Source organism: Gopherus flavomarginatus, chromosome 12 (genome assembly GCF_025201925.1).
Source record: "Gopherus flavomarginatus isolate rGopFla2 chromosome 12, rGopFla2.mat.asm, whole genome shotgun sequence".
Taxonomy (NCBI): domain Eukaryota; kingdom Metazoa; phylum Chordata; order Testudines; family Testudinidae; genus Gopherus; species Gopherus flavomarginatus.
The window spans coordinates 15,550,085-15,566,358 of record NC_066628.1 but is presented as its reverse complement, the minus strand read 5'-3'; the positions used below and the strand labels follow the sequence as shown (position 1 = coordinate 15,566,358).

At 42.7% G+C, this 16,274-nt stretch overlaps 2 protein-coding genes across 2 annotated transcripts in view; both read left to right on the top strand.

Annotated features, from left to right (window-relative positions):
• The first annotated feature begins 214 nt into the window (after positions 1-214).
• Positions 215-16,274, top strand: part of LOC127032834 (olfactory receptor 10A7-like) — a 59,779-nt gene continuing 43,719 nt past the window's right edge. The window contains exons 1-2 of the mRNA XM_050920438.1: positions 215-485; positions 771-1,111. Of these exons, the coding sequence (XP_050776395.1) occupies positions 215-485; positions 771-1,111 (612 nt within the window). The remainder of the gene's footprint in view (positions 486-770; positions 1,112-16,274) is intronic.
• Positions 11,807-12,788, top strand: LOC127032837 (olfactory receptor 10A7-like). Its single transcript, XM_050920440.1, has one exon. The coding sequence runs from the start codon at positions 11,807-11,809 to the stop codon at positions 12,752-12,754; it is 948 nt and encodes a 315-aa protein (XP_050776397.1). The 3' UTR covers positions 12,755-12,788.

Below are 16,274 nucleotides of genomic sequence, written 5' to 3'. Positions count from 1 at the left end.
AACATTTTCTTTAACCTATAGTCTGCTCAGATATGAAATCTGTCCCAGGAATCAAAAGAGATGGCATTTTCCCTCCCTTGTCCTCTATTCTCTACTCAGCTATAGTTCTGGTAGCCAGCAGAGGCAGACATTCAAAAAACAATGCTGACGTTTTACTGAGTGAATGGTGTTCATTTATGTCACGCAGTAAATTTCTTTCCCATAGACATACCCCATGATGAACTCAGAAAAGGGAAATCAAACGTCCATCACAGAATTCATCCTCCTGGGATTTGGGACTCTCCCTGAACTGGAAATCCTTCTTTTCCTGCTGTTTCTAGTGATCTACATTGCAACCATGGCCGGGAACATCCTCATCGTGGCACTAGTTGTGACTGATCAACACCTTCACACACCCCTGTACTTCTTCCTGGGGAACTTGTCCTGCTTGGAGACTTGCTACACCTCGACCATCCTGCCCAGCTTGCTGGCCAGTCTCCTGACTGAGGGCAGGACTATTTCATTTAGTGGGTGTATCGCACAATATTATTTCTTTGCTTCTATGTTTGCGACAGAATGCTTTCTCTTATTGGTGATGTCATATGATCGGTATTTAGCCATAGGCAATCCACTCCACTATGCAGCCCATATGAGTGTCAGGTCTTGCCTCCAGCTTGCAGGTGGCTCTTGGACAGGTGTCTTCCTTGTTAGTAGCATACTAACATTGTTGATAACCCAGTTGACTTTCTGTGGACCCAATGATATTGACCATTTCTTTTGTGATTTTATCCCCCTGGTAAAAATCTCCTGCAATGATCCTCAGATGATGGAAATGTTGGCTTTAACAATCAGCTTGATTTTCTTACTGGTCCCATTCCTACTTACTTCGATGTCCTACATCTACATCATTGCAACCATCCTAAAAATCCCTTCCAGCACTGGGAGGCAAAAGGCCTTTTCCACCTGCTCCTCCCACCTCATTGTGGTGACCATGTATTATGGAACTCTATTGATTGCCTATATGTTCCCCACAACCAACAAACTGAGAGACTTCAAGAAAGTTCTTTCTGTCTTCTACACTGTCCTGACTCCCTTGGTGAATCCCCTCATCTACAGCCTGAGAAACAAAGAGGTCAAGGAGGCTCTGAAAAAAGCTAGCAGGAAATCCATGTTTGGACAATGCTAACCAATCAGTTTCCTTAGGTTAAAATAAAATAGACATACCATAGGCTAGTTTAGGGGCTGAACCAAAGCCTTCTGTAGTCTAATATCATCTTTCCATTAGTTTCCTTGGTCTTCTTGCCATGCTCTTACAGAATCACAGTAACATGGGCATAGCCAGACCTCTGAAAACCTGTGTCCCCATTCTTTTTAGGACTTATGTAAGGTGCCACATGTGGGTACTACTGGGCTGGTGGGAGATTTGAACTTGAGCTGATCAAAGATCAGAAAATGAGAGAGACTGTGCTCATTGAGAGGGTGCAGGCAAAATGGACTCTGCAGGAATGCTGAGCACCCATTCATTGTAGGGTTAGAGACTTCTTTACCAACACACATACAAACACACAAATATGATACCTATATTATAAAAATATTGAGTTGCAACATCACCATGGAACTCCAATGTTAGGCAATTGTATAATTAACTTTTGTTTCTTATAGTGTATTTCATTCCCAGGCTTCTTTTCAAAAGAACAGAAAAGCAAAAGGAAACCCTCTAATCCAGTGTTCTCAACCAGGGGTATGCATACACATGGACGTACACAGGTCTTCCGGGGATACATCAACTCATCTAGATATTTACCTAGTTTTACAACAGGCTACATAGAAAGCACTAGCAAAGTCTGTACAAACTAAAATTTTCTACAGACAATGACTTGTTTATACTGCTCTATATATTATACACTGAAATGTAAGTACAATTTTTATATTCCAATTGTTTTATTTTATAATTATGTGGTAAAAATGAGTAAGTCATCAATTTTTCACTATCAGTGTGCCGTGACACTTCTGTATTTTTATGTCTGATTTTCTAAGTAAGTAGTTTTTAAGTAAAGTGAAACTTAGGTTACGCAAGACATATCAGACTCCTGAAAGGGGTACAGTAGTCTGGAAAAGTTGAGAGCCACTACTCTAACCTGTGCCACAGGACACCAGCCCGGGCCTCTTATTTGCCCATTTGCAGTAATGATTTAGAGCCTGTTTTTCAAGATACTTGGCTGCTCAGTGGGATTTTCAAAAGCATCTGGGCACTCACCTGACAGATCGGGCCCTGCAGGCGAGTCAGGCAGGGGAACGTCTATCTTCCCCAGGTCCATGCATCACTCTGAGGCTTCAGAGTCCGGGTGCCTAGTGTGGAGCTGCAGAAGGCATGTCCAGAGGCACAAGTATAGGGTACTGTGGCCCTTTTATGGCAAACACTTAGGGCATGTTTACACTACGAAATTAAGTTGATTTTATAGAAGTCAATCTTTAGTAAGCAATTTTATACAGTTGATCATGTATGTCCCCACTAAGCACAGTAGTTAGCGGAATGCATCCTCAATACCGTGGCTAGCATCAATTCACGGAGTGGTGCACTGTGGGTAGCTCTCCCACAGTCCCCGCTGCCCACTGGAATTCTGGGTTAAGCTCCCAATGCCTGATGGGGCAAAAACATTGTCGCGGGTGGTTTTGGGTACATGTTGTCAGTCTCCCCTCCTTCCCTCGCTCTCTTGTTGAAAGCAATGGCAAGCAATCATTTTGCGCCTTTTTTCCTGGGTTATCCATGCAGCATAGCAAGCATGGAAGCCGCTGAGATGCACACTGCTTTTGTGAGCATTGTAAACACCTCACGCATGATCCTGTAGTATGTGCAGAGCCTAGATAGGAACCGCCAGCACAGGGAAGTTTGTGAGGAGGACATGGACACAGATGTTCCTGAAAACACAGGATGTGGCAGTTGGGATATCATGACAGCATTGGGGCATGCTGATACAATGAAATGCTGATTCTGGGCCCAGCAAACAAGCACAGAGTGGTGGGACCAGATAGTGTTGCAGGTATGGAATGATTCCTAGTAGCTGCAAAACTTTCACATACGTAAGGAATACCAAGACGAGACCTGCCCTGGCAGTTGAGAAGCAAGTGGTGATAGCCCTGTGGAAGCTTGCAATGCCTGACTACCAATTTCGAGTGAACAAATATACCGTGGGGCTGCTATGATCCAAGTAGCCAGGGCAATCAATACCCTTCTGCTAACAAGAATAGTGACTCTGGGAAATGTGCAGGTCATAGTGGATGGGTCTGCTGCAATGTGGTTCCTTAACTGTGGTGGGGAGATAGACGGAACACATATCACTATCTTGGCACCAGACAGGGGCAGCTGTAGACATTTTGCCGCCCCAAGCACGGAGGGTCCGCTGGTCCCGCGGCTTCAGCAGACCTCCCGCAGGCCTGCAGGAGGTCCGGTAAAGCCGCGGGACCAGTGGACCCTCTGCAGGCAAGCCGCCAAGGGCCCCCTGCCTGTCGCCCTAGTGGCGACCGGCAGAGTGCCCCCCCGCGGCTTGCTGCCCCAGGCACGTGCTTGGAGCGCTGGTGCCTGGAGCCGCCCGTGGCACCAGACCACCTTGCCAAACAGTACATAAACTGCAAAGGATATTTCTCGATGGTGTTGCAAGGGCAGATGGATCACAAGAGCCATTTCACCGACATCAATTTGGGATGATCGGGAAAGGTGCATGACGCTCACATCTATCAGAACTGGACTGTTTGGAAAGCTGCAAGAAGGGACTTTCTTCCTAGATCAGAAAATTACTGTTGCAGATGTTGAAATGCCAATAGTTATCCTTGGGGACCCAGCCTACCCCTTGCTCCATGGCTCGTGAAACTGTACACAGACAGCCTGAACAGCAGTAAGGAGCAGTTGAACTATAGGCTGAGTAAATGCAGAATGGTGGTAGAATGTTCCTTTGGACATTTAAAGGGGCACTGGTGCAGTTTGCTGAGTAGGTTAGACCTCAGCGAAAGCAATATTCCCATTGTTATTGCTGCTTGCTGTGTGCTCCATAATATCTGTGAGAGTAAGAAGGAGCTTTGTGACTCTGTCCCTAGCTCCACATCCTCATTGTCACATTATAGCTGGGGAAACGAAGGCAGAAAGAGGTGACGTTACCTGCCACAGTCACTCAGTGGGCTAGTGGCAGGGACAGGCATAGAAACCAGTTCTCCAGAGCCCTAGTCCAATGCACTGTCTGCTCCATCATGTCCAGTTGTAATTGACAATGGGACCTAAGGGTGTTAGGTGCCTTACTGCCACTCACTGTCCATAGGATTTGGATGCTTAACATCAGTCTCTTATGGGAAAACCCAGCCTGCACACTTATAGCCAAACCAATGTCCTGAGAATTTCTTCCATGCCCAGGCAATGCTTCCTACCACTTCCTTCTCATGTTTTGCCATTTTCTCGGTGATACTAATAGCTGTGTATCTGTTACCAAGAGCATTGTGCAATAAAATAACTAAACTAAGTCTTCTCTCTCTGTTGTCTTTCTTGTCATACGTCCCATTATCTATCCCCTTTGTAACCAGTGTGAGGAATAAATATGTCAAGGTTTGTCTACATATAGAAATTGCACCATTTTACCTATACTGGCCTATCCTTGCCTGTGACAGGGCCATGTGCCCTGGTCTGGAGAGCCTGTGGCCAAGCCAGCCCTAATTAGAGAAGAAGTCCAGCTGAGGGGAATCAGGCAATGTTCAATAAAGGTCAGAAGGAGGCTAGAGTAAAATGCCTGCTCAGGAGGCTGAAGTGAGACTTGAGAGAGTGAGAGAGGCTCCTGTAGGGAAAACCCTGAGACCAGGGGAATTGGTGCAGATAGGAAGAGCTGGGAGTAGCCTGCTAAGGCAGGAAGGACTCAGACCAGATGAAGGGAGTTTCGGGTGTATGCAGCTGGATCCAGGGCTTAAATGTTTATAGAGTATTTCCCCGAGCCCCCCACTGCACCCCACAATATGTTATATAAACTCCAGGGGGGTTGAAAATATTTACGAGAGCTCCAGACAGCTCTGGTTGAATTTAAGCCCTCATCTGGATGGAAGACTTCTGGGTTTAGTTTTGAAATTCAGGTTAATAAATGAAACTGAAAGGAGGGCTGTTATGTCTGGACTGGAAAAAAACCTGTTTTGAGATTATTTGGGGAATGAATAAGGGAAACTGAGGTGAGAGGCTGTTTTCTGGGCTGCCCTGAGGCCTCCAGGGGGTTGCCATGAGATGCCCACTCATCTACACAGAATTGACGCTGTAGCAGAGTGATTACCCACTCCTGCCCTGCGGGGCTTGAAACAGCCCAGGAGAAAGCTGTGGCTGGGGCAAGAAGCCTGAGCTGATTAGGGAAAGCAGGCTCAGCTGTGGCCATGCCCCAGTCAGGCCCAGCTGGCCCCTATAAAAGGCTGTGAGCCAGAGGCCCAGGCAGTTTTCCTCTGCCTGTAGAAAGAGAAGGGCCTGGTTGCAGGGAGCTAGACACAGGGTACCTGAGTGAAGCAGGGCTGGGGAAAGGCAGAGGAGCTGGGGAGCTCCTGCCTGGAAATCCCCTGGCTGCAGCCTAGCATAAGGCCAAGAGGTATTGGGGGTTGCAGGGGGCAGCCCAGAGGCAGGCAAAGGCAGCAGGTCCAAATCCCTTTGCCTATGATGAGTGGCTGATACTGCAGTCTGCCCCAGTGAACAGGGGCTAGATGGAGACTGGGCAGTAGACAAACTGAGGCAAAGTGGGGATTGTGGGTTGGGGGTTCCCCAGGGAGGGAATACCCAGATTGGTGGGATACTGCCAGAGGCAGTATCCTGGTTAAAAGGGAACTGGGGTCCAGGGAGGAACATGGGGCCAGAGGACAGGTGGATTACCGGCCTGCAGAGGGTGCTCCGGATACTGGAACGAGCTAATTCCCTGAGAGACCAGCAGGAGGCGCTGCAGGTGTGAGTCCACTCCTCTACAGACACAATTACACTGATGCAAAGATGCTTATACTAGTATAGTTAATCCCGATTCAAGAAGGGGAATAAAGAGACACCTGTATAAGGCACCTTTATATTAGTAAACCCTATCCTCATTAGAGGTTGTACCCATAGAACTATTTCCATAACAAAGTCATATTCCTAACCCAAATAGCTATACTGATTCAAAATTTGGGTGGAGACCTCATGTAAGTGAGTTCTTGTGAAAATACAGCTACACATTCCTAGCTTGAAACAAACATTGATAATCCAGGGAAACTGTCCTTTGCATTTGTAGAATCATAGAAGAGTAGGACTGGAAGGGACCTCAATAGGTCATCTAGTCCAGTCCCCTGCACTCAAGGCAGGTCTATGTAATAACCTGACCATTCCTAACAGGTGTTTGTCTAACCTCTTCTTAAAAACCTTCAGTGATGGAGATTCCACAAACTCTCTAGGTAATTTACTTAATTACACTGACAGGAAGTTTTTTCTACTGTCCAAACTAAACCCTCTTGCTGCAGTTTGTCCATTGCTTCATGTCCTATCCAGGTTAAAGAGAACAACTCCTCCTTCTTACAACCTTTTATTTATTGGAAGCTATCATTTCACCTCTCAGTCTTCTCTTTTCCAGACTAAACAAACCCATTTTTTAAAATCTTCCCTAATAGGTCATGTTTTCTAGACCTTTCATCATTTTTGTTGCTCTCCTCTGGACTTTCTCCAATTGAATTTTAATCCTACCCTCCAAAGAACTTGCAACTCCCTACCAGCCTGGTATCATCCACAAACGTTATAAGTGTACTCTCTATGCCATTATTTAAATCATTGATGAAGATATTGAACAGAACCAGACCCAGAACCGATCCCTGCCCTTCCTGCTGGACTGTGAACCACTGATAAGTCTCTGGAAGTGGTTTTCCAACCAATGATTTACCCTCCTTATAGTAGCTCCATCTAGCCTGTATTTCCCTAGTTTATTTATGCATTAATATGGAATGCGGATAGTCCAAGTCAAAAGTAACTAACTGATGGAAAGAGAGGTCACAGTGAATAATTCACAGCTTAGATACTTGAGGTGCATCCACGCTGAAGCCGGGGTTGTGAATGGCAGCCCCTATAGATGTAGCCCCTGTAGCTGTACCCTAGCTAGCTCGCTAAAAATAGGAGTGAGGAAACCATGCTACTGCCTTCAGTGCCGGCTGCACAAGCAGAATGTACCCTGGGCAAAGGGGCACTGGGGCAGCAGAGGGTGAGTGATGGGAGAGGGGCAGCTCTACTGTATCATGGATACTAAGGATAGCAGAGGTTGAAGGCAGGGAAAGAGGTGGCTATAGTGGAAGATGGGCATTCAGAGAAAGCAAAGGTTAATGTGGCTAATGTTTTGTGTATCCTTTCTAATAATATCTACATGGCAGCTGATCACAGAGAATGGCAAATAGACAGTAATTGTTTAAATCTGTGATTTCAGTTAAAAATATTGCTTAAGTGATTAGGAGTTAATAAACTTGGAAATAAAAATTTAAGCCACGGTGTGTGAAGATTCAGGTCTATCCCTGTGTTATAGCCAATTTTCAGTTGAATCATGTATTCTTCAAAGACTTGAGCTATGGGATTTCATCCCTATCAGCAATATGTTAGCCAGAGATTAATTTAAAAACAAAACAAAAATAGAAATCATTTTCCAAAATACAATGATGTGAGCCACAAATATTCCACATTTGGGAATTATGAACAATAAAGCTTTGGTGACACACAATTATTCACATTGGTGATAAATTGGAATGAGGACTTATGACATGGTTAGGGAGCAAATTACTCTAGGAGAGAACTGGGAATAACAACATACAATCAGAAATGAGTGAATATTTGTATTCTTCAGAAAAGGCTGGAACAAACATTACCTTCATGGCAAGATGTGTCAGTATGTGAGAAACATCATGCTGAAAAAGGACAGTTTTGGAGTCAAGTTGCAGAATATATTGCAATACACACAACTGAAATGATTATATTGACTGTACCCAAATCAGACCATGAATTGGCTAGTGTGAATGTATAATACTGTCCTCTTCAGAATGGAATCTGTATTGTTCAGTTGCTTATCCAACACTCCAGTAGACCAATCAGAGGCCAATAATTCTGGTACAAGATTATCTAATTTGTACAATTCCTGTGGCACTGAAGAGCCGCATGACCCTGAAACTTGTCAGGGATTTGGGAAGAAATGGTTTGTGCTTTATAATCTCAGTTTCTAGCCTCAATACTTGCATGCTCTGGGCTTTTCCAAGAAGCCTAAAGTAGTTTTCCAAATTCTCCTAGGAATTCAGTGGGATTTAGGTATATATGGTATACATTACCCCCCCTTTGAAAATCCCAGCCTAAATGTGTAAAGCACTTTGTTCACCTGCATTTTATCTAAGAGTTAATTGGGTAACATTATCAAAGACACCTAAATCACTTAAACACTTTTTAAAATGTTACATGAACTGATTTTCCAGTGTTACTGGAGGGAGACTGGGTACAGGTGTGGTTGCTATTGAGGACAACAGGAGGTTTCTTTGGAGAAAGTGCAAGCTCAGTTAACTATCCTGAGATTTTCAAAGTCGCTTAAGGGAATTGAATGGGACCTTGGTGTCTAAATCACTTAGGCAGCTCTGGCAATCTCAGCCGTAAACTTTATTCCTAGAATTAGTGAGTTATTACTTCACAATTGAAATAAAGTTCACCCAGGAAACAAACATTTGTTTTAAGATGAAAAGTGTTTTCTCTCTCCATGAGTTTCCCTTTGAGACTAGAAGTTTGACTCTACTGACATTGCCTAGAAAAAAATGAAACACTAATTTTTCCTTGTCTGTTATGTTCCGCTCAGCTGTGGTGCCTTGGGAGACTGCACCTTCCCACAGAAGGATATATAATGAATCAGAGAAAGCATTCTTCATTTGTCTCAGCGTATGATGCACAGGACATGTTACCAGACAAAACAGAGCCACGGTAGCCAATCTGGGCTATGATGTTCTATTTCCTATGCATATGGAAGAACATGGATGTTGTGGGGAGAGAAGATGGACTGAATAACCTGATCCCAGAAATGCTAAGTGAAGAAATGACATCAGATTCAAGTTTGTGACTCACCCGCCTTAGAGGTAAATCTACCTTTTCCTGCCTCTACTCCTTGAATCTTGAGGTTTTAGAAGCAATGAAAGTTTGTTGGATTCCCATGAAATTAGTTACTTAAGGGGAAGATTGCAATGATCTCTCTTTAAACTCTCTACCCAAAGCAATATGACTGAATTTGGAAATATAAAATGCCTCTCAGGTTACTGCTATCCTAGCTCCTTGTGTGGCCCCCATCACCATGGTATCTGGGCACCTCACTGTCTTTAATGTATCTATCCTCCCAATGCCCCATGAGGTGCTATTATCCCAGCTTTACAGATGGGGACCTGACACCCAGAGGGACAGATTTATAGAGGTGTTTCTGCACCTAAAGACACAGGCACCCATAGTGGGATTTGAAATCGATGGGCGTTAGGTACCGCCCCTACTCAGGCTCCAATGTGCATTTTTAGCTATCTACTGGCCTTTGGAAATCTGGCATGAAAATCACACAAGTAGTTTGTGATGCAGCAGAGAATTAAAACAACAGCTCCCAAGTACAAAGCGAGCTCTTCAAACACTGGAGCATCGTTCATCAAGCTTTGAGCTTCCCACCATACTACATACAGGATTGTACTCTTAATGGCAGCTCCCACCTCACTGGGATGTTGCAAACATTAATGAGATGAGGTTGGTAAAGCAGAGCTGATATTTGCTGCTCTGCTCAGTGCTTGGGGTGCAGACATTGGCTCTAAGTAGGCTTGGCAGAATTGCTTTTTCTTTTGCCCTTTTGATGATTAATATTGGGATTTTAATCTTTATGATTATTTCTGATATTTAACAATTTCAATTTTTATAGTTGCAGGAAATTCAGTGGTGGTAGGTTAGGTTCAGAGTTAGGGCAGTGGGGCTGAGAGGGGGCCCCAGCAGTGACAGCAGGGATACTGTTTGCTCCCTACCGGCTGAGGGGTCCAAGACACCAGGGTGAAAGGGGCAGGGAAGGCAACTGCTCTGGCCCAGTGGAGCAGATTTCCATGGCCAGGTCTGCGAGAGTGCAGAAGGCTCTTGCACAGCCACGGGGCTCATGACACCCAACCCTGCAGTGCAAGGCATGGGGGGAGGTTGCACTAATGCCGAGTGTTACTGATCTTTCCTGTTGTTGATTTCAGTGTCTCAACTGATATCGACGTTTACCAACATCTATTGATTGACATCGAATCCTGCCGAGCCGAGCTATAAGTGTCAAGGAAGGCTCAAAGCGTTACCAGTTCAAATCCCATTGAAATCAATGGATTCCATCTTTGAGGTCAGTGGAGATTTTATCTTTGACTTCAGAGAGAGAAGGCTCAGAATGAACAGAATTATTCCCGGTTTGTAAAATTAACTCTGTGCATAGCTCTGTGCAGGTCATTACTTAGCAATTAATAAAGATTAGTAAATTGGTCCAATAAAAGATATTACTTCACCCACCTTTTTTCTCTAAGGATTAGTAATAGCAAGAGAGATTATGGCTCTCTCATCTACCATGACTAATAAAAAGAAGGGAGGAGAGAAAGAATTAATATTATTAACCAATGTTAAAGAAGAAAAGAATAAGAAACAGAGCAAAAAAAATTTCTAATGGACTATTTTTGCATCAGAAAATGTCAATTCATTGAGATCAAAATGTCCCATGGGTACATATCAATTTCTACAAAATTTTGTTTAGGAAAAAATTATTGTACATATTTTGTAAAGTAATATCAAATTAAATAAAATATAAAAATAAACTAGTATAAGATATATTTTACTTATAAAATAGGATTCAAATAAAATACAATAACTATATAAAATAACATAAGTAATATAAAATAAAAATAATCAAGAAATAAAATTAAAAAAACATACATACATTTTTAAAAATATGAAATTGGAATGAAAACCAACATATGAAATCATGGTATAGTCAATTAAAAGGAAATTTGGATTCCTCACCACTATCATAATATGAAAATAGCACATTGTATAAAATTAGAAATTGGTAAGGAAAGCTTTTTCTTGCCATAGAGGATAAATTTCTACCTAAAATGGTGGTTTCTAGCTGGATGTTTCTTTGTTTGTTTCCGTTTCTTTTTAATGAAGATTGGGTCTTTGTGTAGAGTGACCCACTGCAAGACAATGAAATATTGTCCTAGGGAAGGACAGGTATTTGTCCATTTAGGATAAAAACTTTCAAAGGGTGGTTATAATTAGGCTGGCCATTTTCACTGCAATTCACTTGCAGTTGGCTGCCCAACCATTGCAATTCCCAGCCTTATTTGCCTGGTTTGTTTCTTTGTTGTGGCTTCCCCTAAAATATAAAATCCTGACTCATTTCAGCAGTGGAACTCCAGCCTGTCCAAGGACACTGTTCTGCTTTGATAGACCAGGAGGTGAAATGTGTAACTATTTGAACCAATATCTATCTGTATTTCTGTACTGTTATACATGATCTCCATCACCACAGTACTTCGGTGCTTGCTGTGATCTGTCCAGTTACTACACAGGTTTCCAGAGAGATTAACGTTTTGTTTAACCTGCAGTCTGATCAGATATGAAATTTATCCCAGGTGTCAAGTGAGATGGCATTTTCCCCATTTCCCATCCCCTAGCCTCCACTTTCTACTCAGCTATTGTTCCAATAGCCAGTTGGGGGGACAATGAAAACAATGCTGAAGTTTTATTGAGTGTATGTTCTTCATTTATATCCCAGAGTGAATTTCTTTCCCATAGACACAACCTACGATGAACCCAGTACAGAGAAATCAAACATCCATCACAGAATTCATCCTCCTGGGATTCAGCACTATCCCTGAACTGCAAATCCTCCTTTTCCTGCTGTTTCTCGTGATCTACATTGCAACCATGTCCGGGAACATCCTCATCGTGGTGCTTGTTGTGGTTGATTGTCACCTTCACACCCCCATGTATTTCTTTCTTGGGAACTTGTCCTGCTTGGAGACCTGCTACACTTCAACCATCCTGCCCAGCATGCTGGCCGGTCTCCTGAGTGGGGACAGAACAATTTTATTTAGTGGGTGTCTCGCACAATATTATTTCTTTGCTTCTCTGGTTGCAACAGAATGCCTTCTCTTATCGGTGATGTCATATGATCGGTATTTAGCTATATGCAATCCAATGCACTATGCTACCCATATGAGCGGCAGGTCTTGCCTCCAGTTTATAGGTGGCTCTTGGATAGGTGGCTTCCTATGTAGTGGCATAATAACATTGCCGATATCCCAATTAGCTTTCTGTGGTCCTAATGGTATTGACCATTTCTTTTGTGATCCTATCCCTCTGATAAACCTCTCCTGTAATGATACTCTGCTGATGGAAATGTTGGCTTTCACTCTCAGCTTGATTTTCTTACTGATCCCATTCCTACTTACCTTGATGTCCTACATCTGCATCATTGTGACCATCCTGAGAATCCCTTCCACCACTGGGAGACAAAAGGCCTTTTCCACCTGCTCCTCTCACCTCATTGTGGTGACCATGTATTATGGATCTCTGCTGATTGCCTATATGTTCCCAACAACCAGCACACTGAGAGACTTCAAGAAAGTTCTATCTTTCTTCTACACTGTCTTGACTCCCCTGGTCAATCCCCTCATCTACAACCTGAGAAATAAAGAGGTCAAGGAGGCCCTGAGAACAGCTAGCAGGAAATCCATGTTTGGACAATGCTAACCAATCAGTTTCCTTAGGTTAAAATAAAATAGACATACCATAGGCTGGTTTAGGGCCTGAACTGAAGCCTGTTATAGTCCAAAATCATGTTTCCATTAGCTTCACTGGGCTTCCTGTCGTGCTGTTACAGAGTCACAGCCATGGGAGAAAGTGGAGAGAGATAGGTCCTAAAAAGAATGGGGTCACAGGTTTTCATAGGTCTATGTAAGATGTCACAGCTGAGTACTACTGGACTGGTGGGAGTTTTGACCTTGTGGCTGTTCCAAGTTCAGACAATGAGGAGAGATTGTTCTCAGTGAGAGGGTGCAGGGATAATGGCCTAACTTGGAAAGCTGAGCATCTGTTCCTTGTAGGATGAGAGACTTACACACACATGCACACAAAAATACATGATTCCTACATTATAAAAATATAGTTAAAACATCACCATGAAATGCTAATGTTAGTAAATTGTATAATTAACTTTTGATTCTTATAGTGTATTTCACTCCCAGGCCTCCTTCAAAAGAAACAGAAAAGCAAAAGGAAACCCCTCTAACCTGTGCCACAGAACACACGATTCCCATATAGTGCCCATCTATAAAAAGGGAAATAAGGACAATGGGGGAATTACAGACCAGTCAACTTAACTTCAGTACCTGGAAACATTATGGAGCATATAATTAAGCAATCAATTTTTAAGCACCTAGAAGATAATTAGGAGATAAGAAATAGTCATCATGGATTTGTCAAGAATAAATCATGTCAAATCAACCTGACAGCATTTGGTGACAGGGTAACAAACCTTGTGGATAGAGGAAAGTGGTACATGCGAGCTTTGATACTGTCTTGCATGACCTTCTCATAAAACTAGGAAAATACAACCTAGATGGAGCTACAATAAGGTGAATTCATAACTTGTTGGAAAACTGTTTCCGGAGAGTATTTATCAGTAGTTCAGTCATGCTAGAAGAGCATAATGAGTGGGGTCTGGATCCAGTTCTGTTCAATATCTTCACCAATAATTTAGATAATGGCAGAGAGAGGTAGACTTATAAAGTTTATGGACGATACCAAGCTGGGAGGGGTTGCAAGTGTTTGGAGGATAGAATTACAATACAAAATGACCTGGACAAACTGGAGAAATGGTCTGAAGTAAATAGGATGAAATTCAGTAAGGACAAATGCAAAGTACTCCACTTGCATACATACAAAATGGGAAATTACTGTCTAGGAAAGAGTACTGTGGAAAGAGAACTGGGGGTCAGAAGCTAAATATGAGTCAGCAGTGTAACGCTGTTGCAAAAAAAGCAAACATCATTCCGGGATGTATCATCAGAAGAGTTGTAAGCAAGACACACAAGAAGTAATTCTTCTGCTTTACTCCTCACTGATTAGGCCTCAACTGGAGTACTGTGTCCGGTTCTGGGTGCCACATTTCAGGAAAGATATGGACAAATTGGAGAAAGTCCAGAGAAGAGCAACAAAAAGAATGAAAGGTCTAGAAAACATGACCTATGAGGAAAGATTGAAGAAATTGAGTTTGTTTAGTCTGGAGAAGAGAAGAATGAGAGGGGACATGATAACAGTTTTCAAGTACATAAAAGGTTGTTACAAGGAGGAGGGAGTAAAATTGTTGTTCTTAACCTCTGAAGATAGGACAAGAAGCAACGGACTTAAATTGTGTCAAGGGAGGTTTAGGTTGGATATTAGAAAACTTCCTAACTGTCAGAGTGGTTAAATACTGGAATAAATTGCATAGGGAGGTTGTAGATTCTCCATCATTGGAGATTTTTAAGAGCACAAAAACCTGTCAGGAATGGTCTAGATAGTACTTAGTCCTTCCTTGAGTGCAGGGGACTGGACTAGATGACCTCTTGAGCTCCCTTCCGGTTCTATGATTCTATGATGCAAAATTAGGGTGGAGACCTTGTGTAAGTGAGTCCCTGTGAAAATACATATGTATACTCATGGCTTTGAAACTACAGTAATCCAGTAAAACTGTCTTTTGCATTCATAGAATCGTAGAGTAGGACTGGAAGGGACGTCAATAGATCATGAAGTCCAATCCTCTGCACTCAGGGTAGGACTACATAATTACTAGACAAGTCCTGACAGGTGTTTGTCTAATCTGTTCTTAAAAACCTTCAATAAGGGAGATTCCACAACCTCCCTAGGCAATTTATTCCAGTGCTTAACCACTGTGATAGTTAGGAAGTTTTTCCTAGTGTCCAAACTAAACCTCCCTTGCTGTAATTTAAGTCCATTGCTGCTTGTCCTGTCCTCAGAGATCAAGGAGGACAAATTTTCGTCCTCCTCTTTGTAACAACCTTTTATGTATTTAAAACTGTTATCATGTCCCCCTCTTAGTTTTCTCTTCTCCAGACTAAATAAAACCCAGTTTTTTCAATATTCCCTCATAGGTCATGTTTCCTAGAACTTTCATTCTTTTTGTTTCTCTCCTATAGACTTTCTCCAATTTTTCCACATCTTTCCTGAAATGGAGCACCCAGAAATGGACACAGTACTCCAGTTGAGGCCTTATAACTGTGGAGAAGAGTGGAAGAATTTCTTCTCACGTGGTGCTTACAACTCTCCTGCTGATACATCCCAGAATGATGTTCGGATTTTTTTTTATGGTGTTACACTGTTGACTCATATTTAACTTCTGATCCATTATAACTCCTAGATCCCTTTCTGCAGTACTCCTATCAAGGCAGTCAATTACCTTTATGTTTGTGTAAAATTGATTATTCTTTCCTAAATGGAGTTCTTTGCATTTGCCCTTATTGAATTTCATCCTCTTTACTTCAGACCATTTCTCCAGTTTGAATTTTAATCCTATCCTCTAAAGCACTTGCAACCCCTTCCAGGTTGGTATCGTCCGCAAACTTTATAAGTGAACTCTCTATGCCAGTATCTAAATCATTGATGAAGATATTGAATGGAATCCACCCAAGGACCTATCTCTGTGGAGCTCCACTCAATATGCTCTTCCAGCTTGAGTACACACTGATGATCACTGATGATTATTCTCTGGAAAAGGTTTTTCAACCAGTTACGAACCCATCTTACATTACCTCTATCCAGTTTGTTTCTGCATTACAATGGAATGCTGATAATCTATTCTAATCTACCAAGTTAAAATCGGCCGACTGATGGAAAAAGAGACCAGAGTGAATAATTTACAGTTTAGACAGTTGGGGGGCATTTATACTGCAGCTGGGGTTGTGAATAGCAACTCCTGTAGATGTAGCCACAGTAACTGTACTCTAGCTAGCTCACTAAAAATAGAAGCTAGAAAACAGTGGTAACCAGCTTCCGTGTCGGCTGTACAAGCATAATGTACCCTGGGCCAAGGGGCTTTGGGGGCAGCAGAGCATGAGCTATGGGAAAGGGGAAGCTCTGCTCTATCATGGATACTAGAGATAGCAGAGGGTGAAGGCTGGGAAAGGGGTGGCTATACTGGAAAATGGGCATTACCAAAAGTCAAGGTTAATGTGACTAATTTTTAATGCATCCTTTCTAATGATCTCTAGAT